We start from the raw sequence: 21,568 nt of genomic DNA on the forward strand, positions 1-21,568 counted from the left end.
ACAGGGTGTTGAACTTGAGATTGCTTAAAATTGTAATTGGATAAGCTTCATTTAAGTATATATTCCTATGGTAATGCAACTCGCTCCAAGGTATATGAAGTCAAATTTAAACCCTTTCAATTAATTTAAAGGCAGACACGATATTGATAGTAACCAATTCCACCTTGTGATACATTTCTAACATTTAAAAATTTTCATTTTTAAAGTATTAGAAAGACTAAAAACATTTTCTAAAATCACTATTAAATGCATTAGTTTCTCTTAAAAAAACCACTTGTTTTAATGTTATAAGTAGGGATGACAATTTTCTGGGCTAATTAGGTAACCCGCCTCACCCCGCCCTATTGGGACGGGTGTGAAATATAAAAAACGGGTATAGGTTAGGTATGAGAATATTTAAAAAACCCGAATCGGGTTTGTGACGGGTATGGATTTTGTTCCAACCCGCCCCGCCCCGCCCCAAATATAAATTTACAAAATTACCCTTCAACTACTAGTAAAATGTCAAAAAACTCCCCGTATATTCCCATTTGCCCTAATTCTAATGGTCGTTCTTTTTTCTTCTTCTTCTTCTTCCTCTAATACAGTGGTCTTTCATTATTCTCATTTGCCCTAATTCTAATGGTCGTTCCTTCTTCTTCTTCTTCTTCCTCGAATACAATGGTCTTTCATTTTTCCCATTTGCCCTAATTTCGACAGTTGCTTCTTTTTCTTATTCCTCTGATGCACTGCTTGAAACCCAATCTTTAAGATCAATACTACTTTTTCTTCCCCCCTCACAGCAACTCAAATACTCTAAAAATCAATCATCTTGTTCTTAGTTTAGCCTCAGAGCCCAAAACTCCTCTTTCGTGACATCAAACTAGTCATAGACTTCGATCTCCTTCCCCTAAATATGTGCAACACAATCATCTAAAGCATCACCTTGAAGTCTTTGTCAGAGAGCACAACTCAAAAGGAACGCGAAAGCCTTTGAAGTAGTGGATTTGATGAAATCTTGGTTCAAAGATTGGTTTGAATATGGATTCACATCCCTGGCTGATATCGACCCATTTTCTCGTTTGGTTCAATTTTCATTATGTTCTCTTGTAAATGGTTCAAATGATTTTTTATTTTTATTTTTTGTGTTTTGCATTAATTTTGAATCATTTAAGCTAACTATGAGCTTAAAATTATTGATTGTTATGGTGTTAATTTCAACTTTGATATTATTTTTTCATATTTGGTATATTATCATAATCTTGTTATTTTGCAGTGAAAGAAAAATGCAGATCACCAATTTAGGTTAGGGCTCAATGGACATTCGGGACAAGGGGGATGAGGTTATTAATTCTTTTGTTAACGAGGATGGGAATCAATCAACTTGCCCCGACACGGGTTTGTATCGGGGATGGGCAATAACTATATAATCAGGTGTAGGAATGGGATAGGAATGACCCATCCTAAACCCATCCCATTACCATTCCTAGTTATAAGTGATTTTTTAGATTTTTAAAAGTGTTTTCCAAATTTTGCTAAATACCTTTTTTTTTAAAAAAAAAAAAAAACATTTTTTTAGGCGAAAAGGGCTTTACCGCCAAATGATTCTAAGCCAACTTTTAAGATTATATATGTTGGGTTAAAGTTGGAGGGAAAGACATTGATAGAAAAAATAAAAATAAAATTAATTTTTTCTCTACTTTTATTGTTCTTGAAAAAGAGAAGATAATACATTGTGTAATTTATTTCCTAATTAATATAAGTAAAGTTAAATATTATTTGAATCAATATAATTAATCTCCTAATCTAGTTAATATATTTATTATTTAATTGAGAAATTTATTCCTAATGCATCAGTTTCTCTAAAAAAAAAAAAACACTTGTTTTAATGTTATAAGTGATTTTTTAGATTTTTAAAAGTGTTTTCCAAATTTTTCTCAATACCTTTTTAAAAAAAAAAAAACACTTTTTTTTAGGGTAAAAGGGCTTTTCTGCCAAATGATTCTAAGCCAACTTTTGAGGTTATATATATTGGGTTAAAATTGGAGCGAAAGACATTGATAGAAAAAAAATAAAATAAAATAAAATTAAAATAAAAGATTTTCTCTACTTTTATTGTTCTTGAAAAAGAGAAGATAATACATCCTAATCACCACCCACACCGCAATATCCTTGCCCACTTCTGTTCTTGAAAAATGGGTCACCATGTTATAATGGCGAACAAGTTTATAACATTCTTCATATTTACTCTTGTTTTCGATGTGGGATCAATGTGAAGGCCTTTAAAGAAACTTGGTGGTGCTCTCCACCAAGTTTGTTATAATGGCGAACATAAAATTATTTAGATCATGTTCCCACTTCCCATGATATGTGCTTTCTTGGTCATAACAATAAAAGAAACTTGGTAGTGCTTTCCACTTCTCAAAACTTCAATATACAAGTTTTGCTTATGATTTGGGATTATCCAAAATGAGATTGTCCTTCTTGTGCAATTCACACCAACTTTGAACTTTTATAAGAACTGTCTTACACCTTTTAAGTTATCATATTTTTTAATAAGTGACGTGGCCTTATTTTACTATACTAATGTCCTACTTTTTCTCACTGGATCAAAAAGGCTAGCTATGCATTAAATAATCATACATAAGTATGACCACCAACAATTCACTCTTGATTCAGCACAATATTTTATGTAAATTAATCAGGTCATCCTTTACTTCCATATTAAGATCCCCATCGATTGAATTGAACTTTTCTAACAAATCGAGAAAAAGAGTCAGCTAGAACCCATTTATGCATTTGCAAATGAGATTCTATTCAAACTTGGGATTTTGTTTTCTTCTTATTTATTAATTTTTCTCTAAGAATGATCCTCCAATGTGGTCAATACCTCTTCTTTTCCTCTCATGGCTTTCTGAACGAGGGAAAAACTTTTGAACAATTTTAGTTATACTGTACATTCCCTGATATATATATATATATATACGAACAGAGCTTTTTGGACTGACATCTTCTTAGTTCTTGCCTCTCCCAGACGTGGAAGCTGCGAAATGCCGAAATCTTCTGGTGGTGTGCAAGTGAGTATGGAGAAAGATGATTAGAATTATTTAGAAACAAATGAAAAGTCCATTAACCAACCCCAATTACCGACTGAAAAAAAGGAAGGCAAAGCGAGGAAGCAATGAAACTACATCTGAAACCTGCGTTTCATGACCTGCAATATTCGGCTGAATGCTTATGAAAGCTTCGCGGTCACAGTTGAAGTTGGATTCTTACGCTTTAGTATTAAAAAAAACACGCACGTCGACCCTCAAAAGTCAAAACTAAGCACTTTCGCATCACCCAGCGCAGCCGGAGCTATTGGTGGTTGTCTTGAGATCCTCGAAAACGAGTCTTTTGACACTCCTGGAAATTTCTGGGTACCGCGTTGACTAGTCAACTATATTTTTTATTTAATTTATTAACATACTATTTCCTATTTTATTTATTATCCTTGTGCACTAAGAATTAGCTAGTAGCCAATTTACACCCGACAAACATGATCTTCTCAGTATAAACACTTCATATTCAATGAAATACACCGGCTCTACTCTCCTATAAGAAGTGGCAACTCCTTAACCTTAAACACATGCATTCACAGGGTTGTTCCCATTTCTGGGTTTTTAGTCTCACATTTTCTTCATATACATTAGCTTCAATTTTCATTTCCTTCATTCTTTTTTCTTTCATCGTGGTACGTGACTTTGTTAAATAATTCATCTTCGTGTCCGCTTCCATCATCTTTATCAGACTCTTTTGTCTGTTGAAAAACATGTCTAACATTTTGCATGTTAACTTAAGTTGCATAGAGTCCATACTCGATGTGCCAGTCACCCTTAGCAGACCCAACAAGAAATGGCATTCGGCCTTTGCTACCATCTATTGTTCCAGGGCCCTCCATTCTCTTCTCAATAAGAAGAAAAGCAGCAAACTCCCGCTTAGTACTCCTTCCTTTGTTGTCCTCAGTGTTGAGCCCCACGTTGCCTTCTCAAACATTGATCACACAAGCCTCACTGCAGTGGTGAAGGAGAAAAACTTAGATCAACTTCGCGAATTGGGAGGAGTTGAAGGTGTGGCTGACGCTCTAAAAACCGATACCAAAAATGGCATCCATGGTGCTGTTGAAGATGTAGCTGAAAGGCAGGAAACGTTCGGTTCAAACACATACCTGAGGCCGCCTACTAAAAGCTTCTTCTACTTTGTGTTGGAAGCTTTTAAGGATCTTACCATTCTCATACTTCTAGCTTGTGCCACACTCTCCCTCGGTTTCGGAATTAAAGAGCATGGGCTGAAGGAAGGGTGGTATGATGGTGGAAGCATATTCGTTGCTGTCTTTCTAGTCATTTCTGTTTCTGCTGTGAGTAACTTCAGGCAAAACCGACAGTTCGAAAAGTTGTCTAAAGTCAGCAACAACATCGAGGTTGAGGTCGTTAGAGATGGGCATCGTCAGAAGATTTCTATTTTTGAAATCGTTGTTGGTGATGTTGTTTGCTTAAAAATCGGTGACCAAGTTCCTGCTGATGGCTTATTCTTGGACGGCCATTCACTACAAGTGGATGAATCCAGCATGACCGGGGAGAGCGACCATGTACAAGTTAATAGCACCCAGAATCCATTCTTGTTTTCTGGAACCAAAGTGGCTGATGGATATGCTCAAATGCTCGTGACTTCTGTTGGTATGAACACAATATGGGGGGAGATGATGAGCACAATCAGCCGCAACATTAATGAACAAACACCCCTACAAGCCCGTCTTAACAAGCTGACTTCTTCAATAGGCAAGGTTGGTTTGGCCATTGCTTTTCTAGTTCTTTTCGTGTTGGTGGTTCGCTACTTCACCGGGAATACAGAAGATGAGAACGGAAATCAGGAGTTCTATGGTAGCAAGACAAAGGCTGATGATATAGTGAACGCCATGGTCAGAATCATTGCTGCAGCAGTTACCATTGTGGTTGTGGCAATTCCAGAAGGCTTGCCTTTGGCCGTCACGCTCACACTTGCTTATTCAATGAAGAAAATGATGGCTGACCAGGCTATGGTTCGGAAGCTTCCTGCCTGTGAGACCATGGGTTCTGCAACTACAATTTGTACTGATAAAACAGGTACCCTTACTCTGAACCAGATGAAGGTGACAAAGTATTGGCTTGGCAAAGAACCTGTTGAAGATTCCTCTTCAATTGCCTCAAATGTTCTCAAACTGATTCAACAAGGAGTTGCTCTGAACACAACTGGTAGCATTTACAGGGCCACTTCAGGATCTGAATTCGAGTTCTCTGGTAGTCCCACAGAAAAAGCCATACTTTCTTGGGCTGTTCTGGAACTTGATATGGATATGGAGAGACTAAAGCAGAATCATACCATTCTTCATGTTGAAGCCTTCAATTCAGAGAAGAAAAGAAGCGGGATTTTAATGAGGAAGAAGGCTGACAACAAAATGCATGTGCACTGGAAGGGAGCAGCAGAGATGATATTAGCAATGTGTTCAAGTTACTATGATGCTTCTGGAAGCATGAAAGATCTGGATGATGCTGAAAGGATGACATTTGAGCAAATAATTCAAGGTATGGCCGCTAGCAGCCTCCGTTGCATTGCTTTTGCACATAAACAAATTCCTGAGGAAGAGCAGGAAATTAGCGAAGGCTGGCAAAGGCTAACAGAAGACAGCTTGACCCTCATAGGACTTGTGGGGATAAAAGACCCATGTAGACCAAGGGTAAGAAAAGCTGTGGAGGATTGCCAATACGCTGGAGTGAATGTCAAAATGATTACCGGTGATAATGTCTTCACTACAAGAGCAATAGCCACTGAATGTGGAATACTAAGACCTGATCGAGACATGAATAGTGAAGCAGTGGTAGAAGGTGAGGTTTTCCGGAAGTACACCCCAGAGGAGAGAATGGAGAAAGTGGATAAAATCTGTGTGATGGCTAGATCCTCTCCCTTTGATAAACTTCTCATGGTACAATGCCTGAAACAGAAAGGCCATGTGGTTGCAGTGACAGGTGATGGCACAAATGATGCACCAGCATTAAAAGAAGCCGACATAGGCCTTTCCATGGGGATTCAGGGCACAGAAGTGGCAAAGGACAGTTCAGATATCATCATCTTGGATGATAATTTTGCTTCAGTGGCAACAGTCTTGAGATGGGGAAGATGTGTTTATAACAATATCCAGAAATTCATCCAGTTTCAGCTGACTGTGAATGTTGCAGCCCTGGTAATCAACTTTGTGGCAGCAGTTTCAGCTGGTGAGGTTCCATTGACAGCAGTGCAGTTATTGTGGGTGAACTTGATCATGGACACATTAGGCGCCCTGGCCCTCGCCACAGAGCAACCCACCAAGGAGCTGATGGAGAAACCACCCGTGGGTCGGACAGAGCCACTTATCTCCAACATCATGTGGCGGAATATATTAGCCCAAGCTTTGTATCAGATAGCTGTCCTCTTGACCCTACAGTTCACAGGAGAATCAATCTTTGGAGTGAGCGAGAAGGTAAAGAATACCTTGATATTCAATACTTTTGTGCTTTGCCAAGTCTTCAATGAATTCAATGCAAGGAAGCTCGAGAAGAAGAATGTGTTTAAGGGGCTACATAAGAACAAGCTATTTTTGGGGATCATTGGGATGACCATTATCCTTCAGGTGGTTATGGTGGAGTTTTTGAAGAAATTTGCAGATACAGAGAGGTTAAATTGGGGACAATGGGGTGCATGCATTGGAATTGCTGCAGCATCTTGGCCAATTGGTTGGGTTGTCAAGGGCATACCTGTTTCAGATAAACCATTCCTAAGCTATCTAAAGTGGTAGGAGCATCAGTTCAGATATACAGATTATTTTTTATACTCAAACTTCCCTCTACAAAGCAGTATCTATTCATTTATTAGATTTTTTTTTTTTTTTTCATTCTCATTGTGGATTTGTAATTGATGTATGGTTGAATTTACGAAAATTATATGAATTTTTTTTAAATCATGGAGTCATTTCTTATGAAGCTTTTTGTGTTTCAGTTCATATAAATGTAACCCTGTGATTGTAAACTTGGACACCTGTTTCTTCTTGTTGGTATCAAGTCAGGGCAGGGATGACAGAGGAGATGTAATAATCATGTATCAACAGTATAGGGAAAGAATAAAACCAGTCACAAGTTCCGGAATAGTATAAATTCTACAACATATGGTGATTACGAGACTAATCAAATAGAAGGCACAAAGAAACAAACAAGGATTGAGTGATGCAAGCATTACAATTTTAATAGTCTATAGCTTCAATGGGAGGAAACTTAGAAAAAAAAAAAACAGAAATCTTAGTATATGTTTGGATACACTTCTTGTTTTTTGTTTTTAAAAATAATAGTAGTAAGAACTTCAATTCTAAAAGTGAAAACTTTTAAGTTTTATTATACCTTACCCCTTCAACATATAATGTGTTTTGCATATTGTCCCTTTAAGTTCAAAATCAAACAATGTACCCTTCATCCTTTATACTTGCATGCAATGTGCATTTTTTGAGAGACAATGTTATTTTTTTGAACGGAAAGACAAGTGTTCTCCACATGACCGAGAGTAAAAAGGTCAATTTTTTAAAAAACCCTAACCAACACATCCTCAGACTCTATTGTGATAATAGTGGAGCAGTGGCTAATGCCAAAGAACCCAGGAACCATCGCAAAGGAAAACACATAGAACGGAAATTCCACCTGATAAGAGAGATTGTCAGAGGAGACATTTCAGTTGAAAAGATCGCATCTGTGAACAACATAGCTGATCCGTTCACTAAGACTTTACCGGCTCGGAGTTTTGAGCAACATCTTGAAGGGATGGGACTTGGAGACATGTCACATTTGATTTAGGGCAAGTGGGAGATTGTTGGAATATGTGCCCATAAACAAATGAGATTTTTTTTTTATTTTGCTGATTATTAATATTTTTTTAAGGAATTATTTCAATATTATTGTTGCATGCATGTTATAGATGCTTTATAAATATCAAAAACCCTAGATTATTTAATTGTAACTTTAAATATTGTATATAAGTGTTATATACAGGAGGATAATATTTAAAGTAAAATAATCTAATATGTTCGTAATTAAAAATTAAAGTTGGGATCTTTAATTTAAAATTATTAGTGCGGTTCATTACATTTTGAATGAAATGATCTTATCCGGATTGTTAATAATGAGATTATTGGAATGAAAGCACTTTATATAATTTGATTATATAGGGTTGGAACACAATTAATTATGAATCTCTAATAAATTCCGTTATAATACAGAGCATTCAATATTAATCAATGATGGTCATATATGCATTGATCTTAATTCTAAGTGATTAATAGACTCCTATTTATTGTATTGTATTTTTTGACATACCGGGTAATGACACAAATACATAGTGTCAAATTCTTGGTGTATTGGAAGTATAATAAAATAAATAGCCGGGAATATTAATATACAAGATGAAATCCATTCCTTCGTTAAGAAGTCAGATAGACGGTTCCCATAAGTATTGGTTCGGGCCTTGAATGATAAGAGCGCTCAATTTATTATTAGACCATAAATATATTATTCATTAGAGAACCAATGGCACTTAAGGAAAAAGATATAATTAAAGAGGTTAACGGAAAAACCTAGCTTTAATTATGAACCGTTTATGGAGGATTGACTCATATGTAGTGACTATATCAATGGGCAATTCAAATCCTTTGAATATATTTAATTTTATAATTTTAAGAGTGCAATTCCAAATTTTAGTGGAGTAATTTTGGAATTAATAATTTTGATATTTTAATTAAGTTGTTAATTAATTGTCAAAATTATTGGAGCTTAAAATTATAATGTCCATAGTTCCTCTCAACGGCTCCATTAAAATTATATGAACATTTTTTTTATGTTGGGTTGATTTTATTAGTTTGGAATTTTGAATTCTAAATTAATTTCACACAATCTTGATTTGATTTATTTATTTTATAATTTGATTATTTAAAATATTTTTTGATACAATGTGGTGAAGACCACACTTACTTGTATTCCCTAAAAAACACTTTTTAAGTGGGGATCATGGGGAGAGATATTCTCTCCCATGTTTTTCAAAATTCAAAGAAACACTTTTTAAGTGGGGATCATGGGGAGAGATATTCTCTCTCATGTTTTTTCAAAATTCAAAATATGTCAGTTATTTTTTTCTTCGTGGTATTAAAAAGTTTTTTTTTTCTCAATGTTTTTCGGATGATGGGATGAGAATACAAGTTTTCAATATATTAAGTTGTGTGATATAAAAACCCAAAAAAATATTAAAAAAAAAAACGCCCACTCGTTTTGAGTTCATCATTATTTGGAGAAACGTTAGAAAAAGATTCATGGTGCTTTAGAGGATTTGGAATTCTAAGATCTTTTTGGTGGAGTTCAAATTTATCAGCCTAATCGCAAGGTACAATTCTAAATTACCTATATTTGTTATTTCATTAAATTAATACAAGTATTGATCATTAAAAAAAAAAATTTGAGAAAATTTTCCTGGCTTTCGTTTTTTCTTTTATTTATCTGGTTTCAAAACCAACATAATATCACCACGATCTTAGTTACCACCACAACTACTTTGAAAATATTGGTTTCCACCTCGACCTTCTTAGATACTTTGATTATTTCCTCAACCACCTTGTGTAGATAGAGTTACAGATGGCTGGTTTTTTTTTTTTTTTTTGTAAAAGATGATGAATTTTGTTCAATCCTATCTCTTGAGGAAACAACTTTCAAGGAATAGTAATCTTCACAAAAAGTAATCACAAACAACAATAGAATCATATTCTAGACCAAAGCCAGCTAAAATTGCCAAAATCTGATCATTCTCAAAAATATTGTGTCTAGATGAAGCTAATATGTTTGAATAGGTTTTTATTTTAATCAAGCAATCTTTCATTGGTAAACCATCTTTCTTTTGACTTTACAACTTGAATTTGTGTTGCATTACCTTTGCCTTTGATTGGTAAGCAAAAATCGGTTCTATTATTTTCCAAACTTCTTTAGTAGTGTCACATCCAATGAGTTGAGGCAACATTTTAGAGCAGGCTAGCAACCAAGAAATAAGAAGATTATCTTGTCTTTTGAAAATAGTATATGTAAGATTGATTACTTTGGTTTCACATTTCTTAATAAATTTCTGAAAGGAGACTTGATTTTGAATAAAATTTGCTAGTCCATAACCTTTGATTGCATCAAGAACCTAATGTTTCTAAGAAAGATAGTTTACATCAGTCAACCTCATTGTAACAAGTTGATTGAGAGGATTAGCTATTTGAAGAATTGGAACAATCCAAGATAGCTTTGTTTCCATGGAAGAGATTTCTACCATGATTGAGCTTCAAAGCTTTGATATCATATCAAAATATGAAAGCAAAAATAACAAAGAATTGAAAAAAGATAACATAAAGTTGAAAACAAATGAATCTTTCTTGTATATTTTCATTATAATTGAATTACAGTTATTTATATATAAGAAAATACAAGTAACTCTAACTATTTAATAAGAAGTAGCCACTAGATTGATTTCAATAAAGAAAAAGAAAAGGATATTTTAAATTTTCTCAGTATTTCAATTTTTTCACTTTACAATATTCTTTTACTCAAAGAATTCATAATAAAATGCATAGTAAGGAATATTTTTTTGGGTGATTTTATTTCATATATGTCCTCTTAATTACCAAAATTATACACGCAACCTTGTTAATAAAGTGGGGCTTTTGTTAGCAGATATTTTTAGATTATTAAAGTAAAAAAACTTCTGACTTTTATCGACCCCACACTTAAAAAGTCAAATTCTGGACGAATTGATCATGGCCATCGACGGTCCTGATCTCTCTGCTACGCAACCTCACATGCCCTTCGAGTCTTTAGCGCAATAAATAGAATAAGCCCGGCCGCGTCGTATCTTGTTCTGCAGTTCTGCTGTGGCGCTATTTTCCTCTTTTCGGAAAAGGAAGCAAGCCATCTGCCCTAAGTTTCGATCCCAGACCACCGAGGGGCTTTCTCAAGCCTCACTGCCCAAAACCCGCTTTTTTCATCTCTTGTTTTAAGGCTTCTTAATCTCTGCTTGAAAATGGTAAGTTATCTCCTCCGTTTCTCTCTTCCCCCCCACCTTTTTTTTGAATTATTGGAGTATTTTTATTCTAATTTTTTTTTTCAAACTTAAAATTGTTTTCAGGCGGATTCTCCTCGCAAAAGGTAAACCCTGGTGCTGAATCGTATTTCATCTTTTCCTTTTTTATTTTCGTATGCAATGTGTAGGGTTTCTTTTCTTTTTCCTTTTTTTTTTCTTTCTCTTCTTCTGGTTAATGGTGTTCGATGTTCTTTTTCTTTGTTTTTAATTTTTTTTTTTTTGGGTTTGTTTTTCATTTGATCTTTGGAGGAATTAGCTAAAACAACAATTGAATGATAGCGAACCCTAGACGTACGGATGATGGGATGGGCGAACTCATTAGGGTTTGGGCTGGATTTTTCTCTATTTGGGGTTTGTTGAACATTTGCCCTAAGTTTGGTTGTTGAGAAAAGGGGGGAAAACTATGGAATAAGATTTTGAATTTTATGTTTCTTCTGTTTAGGTTTTTAAAAATTTAAGTTCATCACACATGTGAGGATATAGATGTATCCTCTTGTGGTCGCCCTTATGGACAAGACAATCTGATTAATGTATGGTTTTTTATTGCTGGGTCAACAGAATCTTTCAACACAAAGGGGTGGTATGGAGTGAATAAAATGTAAATGTTTAAAATAATACTGAAAACTTTGATTTGATTTAGTGGAGCATGAATGCTGGGAAAAGTTAATAATGCTTTTTTTGTACATGATAGAATGAGTTTAAAAGTTGTAATTCAGTATCTTGCCAAGGGATGTTTTCATAGTCCTTGATCCTATAGTTTCTTATGGTCAATGGATTATTCCATGTAATCGATGCTTATCTTCCATTGATACTGAAAATTCAGTTGCACTGGCCGGTTCTTGAGCTTTATTTGCATTGTTAATCCTTTCAACATTATTGGGCTGTTTTTCCTCTTTCTATATCGATGGTAAATGCTCTGGATGTATTTCAGGTATTCAAAATCTCCTTCCCCATGGAGAGAGCAATCCCGGTCAAGATCTAGGTCAAGGTCAAGATCCAGATCCTGGTCCAGACCAAGGCACAGGTCCAGGTCCAGATCAAGGTCTAGGAGCCGTGGCAGGTATTTTGTAACTTTGGCTTTGCCTTAGTTGGACTAGTCTGTGACAGTTGCACTTCTATTTTACCTTACTTTGCCATGTTTGAACCTGACACCTTTGTTTATGTTATTGTTTACATGGATATCTGATCTTCCAAAAACTCATGTCTAATGGTTGGGATGATTATGCAGGACTGAAACTTCAAATCCTGGAAATACCCTTTATGTGACTGGCCTATCTACTAGGGTTACAGAGAGGGCCCTTGAAGATCACTTCTCCAGGGAGGGAAAGGTTAGTGTTTCTAACCTAGGCATGAAAGTACAATTTGTTTGTTTTTTGGTGTAAGTAATGAGGTTCATTGGCCCTTTGTTTTTAAGCTGGTCATGGATTTTATGATCGGAATGGTTGATTAGCACCCCCATCACTGTAGTAGCATAATTGTTATTGTCTCTAATTTCCTTGTCCAACATTCTTGAAATTAAGAAGATTTTGGGATTTCTGCAATCATTTTGTATGCATGCTTTTCATTATACTGATGTACAGTTCAATTTTCTAATTATTGTTATTCTTCTTCCATTTTTAGGTGGCTTCATGTTTTCTGGTCATGGAGCCTCGCACGCGCATTTCTCGTGGATTTGCCTTTGTTACAATGGAAACTGTTGAAGATGCCAACCGCTGCATCAAGCACCTCAATCAATCGGTTCTAGAAGGTCGATACATAACTGTGGAGAAGGTAATGCGATTGTACATTTAGTGGTGTACAATGAAGTGTTTTGCTTGTTACTTTCATCTTGACTTGGAGGTTTTCTGGTTATATTCAGAACACCTTGCATCAGCTATATTGGCAGCAATCAAAGATGATCAGTTCATCCATGTCAACTTAAGTGAAACAGCTTGATCAGTGGCCAGATTAAACAGCTTTTGAAACGCATCTGATCAACTAAACATAGCAACTATATTGCCCAACAACTATACAACCTCAGGCATTCACTTTCAACATTCAACTAATCAACGGACATTATCAACAACTTTCTAATCAGGCTTTTATGGTACCGCATATCTGGCATTCATTTAATGGATACTAGTCGTATGTGCCTAGATATTATATGCCTCTTATAATGGCCACATCATTCTTTTCCCCTTTTGAGGTTCTTCTCATGAAAGTTTCTCATGACATACTCATTTTTTGAAATGATATAAAATGGAATATATGTTATCTCATGCTGTGTGTTTTTGCTCTGATTTTGTTGTTACCATTGGCATCATTTGCAAGGACGAAATATATCCTGTATTTATAGGAAAGGTAAATTTAATAGTGGAAATTCATAACATTGAGGTGATTTATTTATCTTTCAGTCACGGAGGAAACGTGCAAGGACTCCAACGCCTGGACACTATCTTGGGCTGAAAAATACTAGGGATTCTGGTGAGTTTTTAAATGTTTATTTATTATAAAGGTTCTCATCATTCAACCTGTGGTTCTGGCATCCTAACGGAGGTTTATGCATCTATACCATTTGTATTGGTGAAAGGCTATCGTGGTGACCGTGGTAGATATCGTGGTGGTTCTGGCCGAGATGACTATGGATCTCGGAGATCTCCCAGGCCCTCACCTTATAGAGGAGGGCGTGATTATTCTCCCAGGCGATCACCTCCAAGGGGAAGATCAAGAAGGGACAGGTCAAGGTCGATTCCGTACTCTCCTTATGCTAGCCCAGAAAGGGGCTATGGCCACCGTGCTAGATGAGGTTCTTGTTAGGTTTCAGTAATCCATGTTAGGGGATGATATCGACTTTTTGTTAAAGACAAATTATGGTGATGCGTAGGGGATGATATTGACATTTTGTTGGGACACATTGTGGTGAAGTTCTGACCTAAGATCTTCAGTTGAAACTAGACCTGGCAACTGGTTCATGTTCATTTGGAAGGTTGCTTTATTTTCTTTCCATCTATGTCATTGACAGCTTATGTATGGTTTGAGTGGTGATCCTTGTTTATCTAATTGTAATGCTTGCTGCTGTGTTCCAAGCCCTAATAAGGGTTTGTTTCAATTATTCTTGCTTTAATTAATTTGAACAGTGCTATTTCTAGAGTGGTAATGATAATAGAGTGCCTCCGGTGAGTGCAAAATGAAATTTATGGTGTGACTGGATATTATTATTGAAATGGTTTAAAATTAGATAATAGAGTTATTGTAGAATTGTTGCCTTGATATAATGGTGTATTATCAGTGCGGAATGCCAGGATATTTGCTCAAAGCTCAAGTAGGACAGCAACCTACAAGGTGGAAAAACTTTGTGATGATGAGGTAAGGATTATCTTATCATTCCTTTTATATGCATATGCCATTTGGTTCTTCCCTCAAATCATTAAATCATTTACTTGACTCGCGATGAATGGAAAAACTTTGGTAAAAAACAGAAGAGACAGTTGGGCATGTTGGAAACTACACAAATTTTTGTGTTCTATGATATTAAAGAAACCAAAAAAGCTTGGTGCTAGAATAGGGGAGCTTGATCGTCCCAAGTGTGAAAAAGCTAATCACTCAGTATGTACTCCACATGCTTCTTGGACCGAGATATGGTCTCATTACAACCTTCCATTACTCCTATTAGCTAAAAGATAGCAAATAAGAGAAAAGTGAAAACATAAGTTTCTTATGATATAAAGGATAATGAAAAAGATGTGATACTTATTTTACTCTTACAACCATTTAAGTATAATTGATTCCTTATTATATTTATATAACATTAAACAGAACTATCGTCATCATTTGATAAGTGAGGGTACTTTAAGCATTTTATAGTATTTTATATCCCATATTTAAGAGCGGTATTGTTTCACCTTAATAATCTCTCTTCCAACATGATGCTTTTTGTGACTCAAACAATAATCCTTAAAGATATTATGTTCTTGATGCATCTAATCTTTAGTTTTATTTGATAGAACTATTCATGAGTAAGACGAAACCTAAGAAAACTCTAGTGGAAGCACACAGTGACATCCGTGGTATAAATCGTTCGTTTGACTTTGTGATATAAGAAGATGTATTATTTTATATTTATAATATTTTTTTTTATTATAGGTTTACAAATTAAAAGTGTAAATTTCTTATCTAAAATAAAAATAAAAATAGTTTGAAGAAAATTATTTTTATTTCCGCATAAAGTTTGATTTGAATTTGAAGTTGAGCATGCACTCAACTCATTGATCATACGCATCCTGGCTGGCCATTTGAAATGGCATATAGGCAACGTTGGAACATCAAATGGGCGTAAAAGTATTGATAAAAATATCAATAATTACGGATATATCAGTAACTTGATTTTACGGATATATCGGAAAAATATCGACAGATATTTTGAAAAAAAAATTTGATAAGTAAAAATTTAATCAAAACTCATGAAAATATAAAAAAAAAATATCGTAGTAATGTAATTAGAAATTTAATAGACAATTTCAAGTTGTTTTGTTGAAAAATTTAATATATATATAATATGATTTGTGATATTATATTTAATTATATTATATCGGTAGATAAGAAATGTGAATTTTGTAATTGTACTCTTATTATGAAATTTTATGAAAGACTTATTTAATTAAATATATATATTATCATATATATTGAGGTTCAATTCTGACCGTTCGATAACATCCCACTTCAATTTGTTTTTTTTTTTTTTTTTTTTTTTTTTTTTTATCTGTACTAAATCTAAAAATCAAAAGGCCCACCCACTTCTCTCACTCGGCATCAAGAAGCCGTTTTCTGTAGATGGCCTACAGACGAGAGAATCCCTAAAAAGGCCCTACTTTCCTCTTCCACTCTCAATCCTCGCAGGTTCTAATCTAATCTTTTTTTTTTTTTCTTGCAACCCCCGTTTGATTCCCAAGAAAATCCATCCCTCATTCGATTTCCGGGAAAATTCATCCTTTGATTTCCGAGAAAATCCATGCAAAACCCCCAAGGAAAACCAAAAAGATTGCTTTTTTTTTTTGCTCCCTGTGTTTTCTGGATCTGTTCTAGGGGTCGCTTTGCTTTTGTGCCATTGGATTTAAATTTCACGAACCCTAAATCCACGATTTTTGAGCCAGGCTGAAAAACACAACCTTTGCCTGCAAATCATGATCAGATTACCAAATAACATCTTATGTTTTTTTTTTATAAAAAAAAAAAAATTGGACAGATTTTGTATCTGTGCGCGGGCTGGACTGGTAGGAAATATCGGGAAATATCCCGAAAAATCGGTAAAAATACAAACCGAAATTTCGCCGATAAATTGCAGCGCCCGGCGATTTTTGTTGAAGATTTCGCCGATTTTTCGCCTGCAGCCATTTTCGGCGATTTTAACCGAAATTTCTCCAATCGACATTTCGCCCCCCTCAATGGAAACTTTCATCCATGCGTAAAAAGTTTGAACTTTTAAGATCTCCCAATTCAATGGGCTTAGCCGAACTTTGGCGCGCCATCATCCCATCGGACCAGTGGTCGGAAAATCGTAGTTCAAACGACGTCGTTCTTGAAACAATTAACTTAAAAACGGTGCGTTTTGGAAGGTGGCTGGATAAATGAAACCTTGTCTCATTTGTGTGCAGGAGGAAGGAGTCGCAATGCTACCCCAAACTCTTCTGAACCCCCAAAACCCCAAAATCTTCTCTCTTCTCTCCTCCTCTCCCCTTACTCTTCACACTCCTCGTAGGCTTTACTCATTCCAAACCCTAACTTTCTTTAGAAAATCTTCCTCTCTCGCCCTTGCTTCTCCCTCGTCCTCCTTTCAATCCCCTTACCAACAAGAGGAAGACTTAGTGGAAGAAGAAGAAGTCCCAATTGGCGACTGCTTGGTGTTCGAAGAAGGCGTATTTGAAGACCCGTACCTTCAAGATAACTTCGATTTCATTGCCCAAAAGCCCAAACACAAGAAACCCAATTTAGAAATTGAACCTGAGAACTTGGTTCCGGAAAAATGGAAGGAGGTTCAGGAACAAATCAATATTACAAAGAAAGAGAGACGCAAGATTGCTCAGCAATTGGAGTATGGTAGTCGCGTCGAGAAGAGGAAGCAGGGTTTAGTACCTATAAGTCAGGAGGATTACTCATCGTATAGAGAGACTAAGTTGGCCCAGTTGAAGCCCCTTGTTCTTGATAAACCCACAAGTTTTCCTGTGAAAGAGGAGGCGGCGGAGGCGGCGCCTGTGGAGGGGAACCCCAATGAACCTACTAGTAGTCGAGTGGTGCCAAGGAACCCTCGGCGAGCAGTTTATGGCGGCACTTTGGAGGATATTTCCGAGTTCTTTAACAGTGGGACCTATCAACCAGGTGGTAATGCTGCAACTCAAGGTGTGTATGCGTGTATGCATATTGAGCGGTCTACTTAAAATTTTAAAAATCAGAGACTTCTTTCTGTTTGGAACTAAGTAACAATAGTATTGAGTAGGAGCAGGACTGGAATAAAGGAAGGAGTTTATTATATTATGCTTATACGGATTCATGTCTCTTTATCTTGGTGTATATATGTGAAGCAACCATTTTCCATCTAATAATGGTTGTTGGACAGAGAGGAATGTTACTCATAAATATTTACATTTACACATATGTATAACATGGAAGATTGCCTTCGATCCATGCTCCCAACTTAGGGTAATGAGAATAGGAAAAGTTCTTGCTTCCAATCTGCCAATTAAGATTGAGAGTGGGTTTTACATGTAGTTTGATCATTGTGGGTGTGGTTAAACATAGCATTTATTTAGGTTACATGTGGGTTTCACATAACATATGTCTAAATGATCAAGGAAGTTGACCCTCTAATGTGCCCTTTTGAAATGCTTAAGATAGTGAATGTGCCACGGATAGTGCATGTGATAAACTCAAATTGTATGTATAAAGTTGCTTGTGATTTTCTATTAAGTTGGAATAAGGCTGTTTTATAGTTGATGTCTATAACTTGAAATACCAATGTCAAATTCGTTTATATTATGATCTAATAGGACCCCGTAAATTGTTCACAAAGGAGGAAAAACTTCTGCTGAATAAGCGGATACCTGATCTGGCTGCTGCTACCTCTGTAAGTTACACCTGTGAGATTGTACCCTGTTCTTTGCCAGTATTTATATTGACCTAGTGTTTTTGAATTTTCAGTAGAGTTCTTCAACTGATGCTGTTGAATTAACTGATGAGATTAAGGCTTTTAATCCATTAATGAATACTTATGAAATCATATTTCAGGGCAAATGGCTCCCTCTGCACACTCTTGCTGCATCAGGGGAATTTTACCTCATGGATGCTTTGTTGAAACACAACGTTGATATCAATGCTGTGGACAAGGTAGATGGAAAGAATGGTTACTAGCTGCAGAGAGTACTGCTATTTGTTGCCCTTTCGTGTACTTGTTTATTCTTTTATTTTTTTGAAGGGAAGCTTTTTGTGTTTTGGGTAGAATACTGAGAAATCTTCTCGTTCACTTCCTGGTTTTTTTTTTTTTTTTTTTCTGTTTTTTCCTTTTGAACCTTGAATCAAGCTCTGGTTTCTTGATATCTACTTTATGCATATCTCCCAGGATGGTTTAACTGCACTGCACAAGGCAATTATTGGCAAAAAGCTGGCCATTACAAACTATCTTTTGAGAGAATCTGCAAATCCTTTTGTTCGTGATAAAGTGAGTAGCAATTTAGAAAGTAGACCTTGCTTTAATTATATTTGTTAACAACCAAAGAGTATCATCTACTATTCACATTACCATTGATGTTAGACAAGACCTGCTCTCCTATACAATTGTTATCCTTTACATATGCATGCTAAGCGCCAACTTAAAAAATTTGGAAAGGCTTGTTTATAGAAGCTGCCTTTGTACATCTTTATTCTTCATTCTGTTGTATGGTTAGGCTTTGTCTAAGTTTCTAGTGTTTTCTGTCATTACAGTAATAGATGTATTTTCTTCTTATATGTAATCATTTCATCTGAACGACATTGGCAGATACTATCTGCCTATTATGTTGATAGTTTACTTCTCTATTGGAGATGTATGGTATTGTATTTCTCTTCTTTATTTAGTGGCTTGACATGTTCATTGTTACCCTTTTCTTTCTTCTATTTTTGGCCAATGGCAGGAGGGCGCTACATTAATGCATTATGCTGTCCAAACAGCATCAAGTCATGCAATTAAGATTCTTCTGTTGTATAACGTTGATATAAACCTGCAGGATAATGTATGTCTAATACTGCCCATATGTGCTTTACTTTTTTCTTATGCATGCCGTTGATGTATTTGAGAATGCCCTTGTTTTCCATTTCCAGGATGGGTGGACACCGCTACATCTTGCTGTTCAAACCCGAAGAACGGATTTAGTGAGGCTTTTATTAATTAAAGGAGCTGATAGGACATTAAAGAACCAGGTAAATATGCATGAACACTTTTGTACTTTGTTCACTGGTTGCTTCATGTTTCTGTTCTCACATTGATGCTTAAGGATTTATGTAACAACTAAACACTACCACCACCAATCATCTCCCACCTCACTCACTCTCTATTCCTCCATCACACACTGAGAAATGCATTCTAGGAAAAAAAAAAGTTGATATTTAACATTACTACTTTGTGTGCATTCTATCAAGATGACCGCATAGTATAACCATATAATAACTTGAATATCCCCTGACTTTTATTGTTTTAAAAGTTGTTGACAAATCTGCTTTTATGCTATAAGTGTTGGCACTGTCATGAGTGTTGTGTTTTGACTCAGACAACCTTTCAGACCTGGGAACTCCCCAGTATCTAAACACTAGGCACATTGTATGTGTGTTTATTGTGTAGAGGAACCATGAAGAGTTAAATAATGATGAAAGTAATAGCCTAAGAGTAGTTTATCTAACATAAAGGAATAATGCATGTGTACTTCTTTACCTTATTGAATTAAGGTAGCTGCTCTATGATTGACCAGATAGCCTCGGGTGTGTCACCTTAACAAGTGTCCACACATCAATTTTGAGCAGGAACTCACCCCCTAAAACAAAAGCATTTATTCTAAAATAGTTGAGGGATTTGTGCTTGAAAGTTGAAAGAATCCTTCTATGAAGTTTGAACATGTTCAATCATAAAAAAGGGTAGGCTTTAAAAAACGCTTTTCATGGTAACTAGCCTTGACAGTAATTCTTTTCTTTGTTCTCCAGTATTACATTCTAGATTTTGTATATCAACTGTTTCACTTGCATTCAATGTTGTATTATAATTTAGTTTCTAATAGCCACTGGTTCATTTATTTTTCCCTTGAACACTGTCTGTCTCAGGATGGCTTGTCCCCACTTGAACTTTGCCTGTATTCTGGCCAAGACACAAGGACTTACGAACTCATTAAACTGTTGAAGCAGCTTCCTCAGCAACGCTCTCCAAGCCCCTACATTGCCTGACTGTTAAATAACAATAGGATATCATTAACTACTTGTAAAATTTTGCAATGATTATTGTAAGACAAATTTTTTGGGTCCGCCATGGCCAGAAGCTGTTATCATTTATTAAAGTGATGGGATCAAGTATTATACCTTACGCGGCGACCCGCTCTCGCCGCGGGAGCAGCTCGAGCAGTCCACCGACAGCCGACGGGTTCGGGACTGGGACCCCCGTGCCCAGCCCTCAGAGCCAATCCTTTTCCCGAGGTTACGGATCTCGCGGGCACCATGTGCTTTAATTATTGCGTTTTTTGGTTGGAGCGAACACTTAATTTAATTCGTGTTTTGTGTGAACACGGCTCGATTACAAAAATCCAAAGCTCTGATTTTGGAATCGTCAAAACATTTGACTTTTCACCTATTCTAATTTTAATTTAAAGGATTAGACAATCAAATGATAGATAGTAATCGGGTCGAATTGAAAATAAATGAATTGCTAATGGTAGAATATTATTTTTGTTAGATTTAAGTCTAATTAAAATAACTTTTCTTTTTCCATAGAAGTAAATTGGCTTATGGCAAAGGGTTAGAGATTTTTCTTTCATTTATCAAGAACATGATTGCTAAATAAAATGAATCGCTAGTTATAGAACATTATTTTTGTTAGATTTAAGTCTAACTAAAATAAGGTTTGATCAATTTGACCATTTTTTTCTTTTTTAGGTTGAAGTAAATTGACCTACCATAAGGGTTAGAGATTCTGAGCTTTGACCCAAAATAATGCTTTTTTAAAAAAAAATCCAAAAAATAAAGTTGTTTTGAAAATAATGCCCGATCTAATGCGTCTGTGCCACATAAGCTGCCACGTCATAAAACCGTAGTTGGTGACTACGGTTTTATTTTTCTAAAGTGGTTAGAAACCGTAGTCACCAACCACGGTTTTAACTTTAAGTTTAAAGCCATAGTTGGTGACTACGGCTTTGAT

General features: G+C 35.7%; 3 protein-coding genes across 3 annotated transcripts; all 3 read left to right on the top strand.

The window, feature by feature from the left end:
- Positions 1-3,774: 3,774 nt before the first annotated feature.
- On the top strand, positions 3,775-6,937 carry LOC117913465 (putative calcium-transporting ATPase 13, plasma membrane-type). The gene has a single exon (XM_034828449.1). It carries the CDS (start codon positions 3,791-3,793, stop codon positions 6,824-6,826), a length of 3,036 nt encoding a protein of 1,011 aa, XP_034684340.1. The 5' UTR covers positions 3,775-3,790; the 3' UTR covers positions 6,827-6,937.
- A 4,004-nt stretch (positions 6,938-10,941) lies between these two features.
- On the top strand, positions 10,942-14,260 carry LOC117912677 (serine/arginine-rich splicing factor SR45a). Its single transcript, XM_034827361.1, has 7 exons — positions 10,942-11,112; positions 11,215-11,234; positions 12,101-12,229; positions 12,398-12,497; positions 12,790-12,939; positions 13,563-13,632; positions 13,739-14,260. The coding sequence occupies exons 1-7, from the start codon at positions 11,110-11,112 to the stop codon at positions 13,951-13,953; spliced, it is 687 nt and encodes a 228-aa protein (XP_034683252.1). The 5' UTR covers positions 10,942-11,109; the 3' UTR covers positions 13,954-14,260.
- A 158-nt stretch (positions 14,261-14,418) lies between these two features.
- Positions 14,419-20,733, top strand: LOC117912676 (ankyrin repeat domain-containing protein, chloroplastic). Its single transcript, XM_034827360.1, has 8 exons — positions 14,419-14,514; positions 16,800-17,541; positions 18,189-18,265; positions 18,427-18,525; positions 18,758-18,856; positions 19,308-19,406; positions 19,495-19,593; positions 20,485-20,733. The coding sequence occupies exons 2-8, from the start codon at positions 16,815-16,817 to the stop codon at positions 20,602-20,604; spliced, it is 1,320 nt and encodes a 439-aa protein (XP_034683251.1). The 5' UTR covers positions 14,419-14,514; positions 16,800-16,814; the 3' UTR covers positions 20,605-20,733.
- Positions 20,734-21,568: the final 835 nt, after the last annotated feature.

Source organism: Vitis riparia, chromosome 4 (genome assembly GCF_004353265.1).
Source record: "Vitis riparia cultivar Riparia Gloire de Montpellier isolate 1030 chromosome 4, EGFV_Vit.rip_1.0, whole genome shotgun sequence".
Taxonomy (NCBI): domain Eukaryota; kingdom Viridiplantae; phylum Streptophyta; class Magnoliopsida; order Vitales; family Vitaceae; genus Vitis; species Vitis riparia.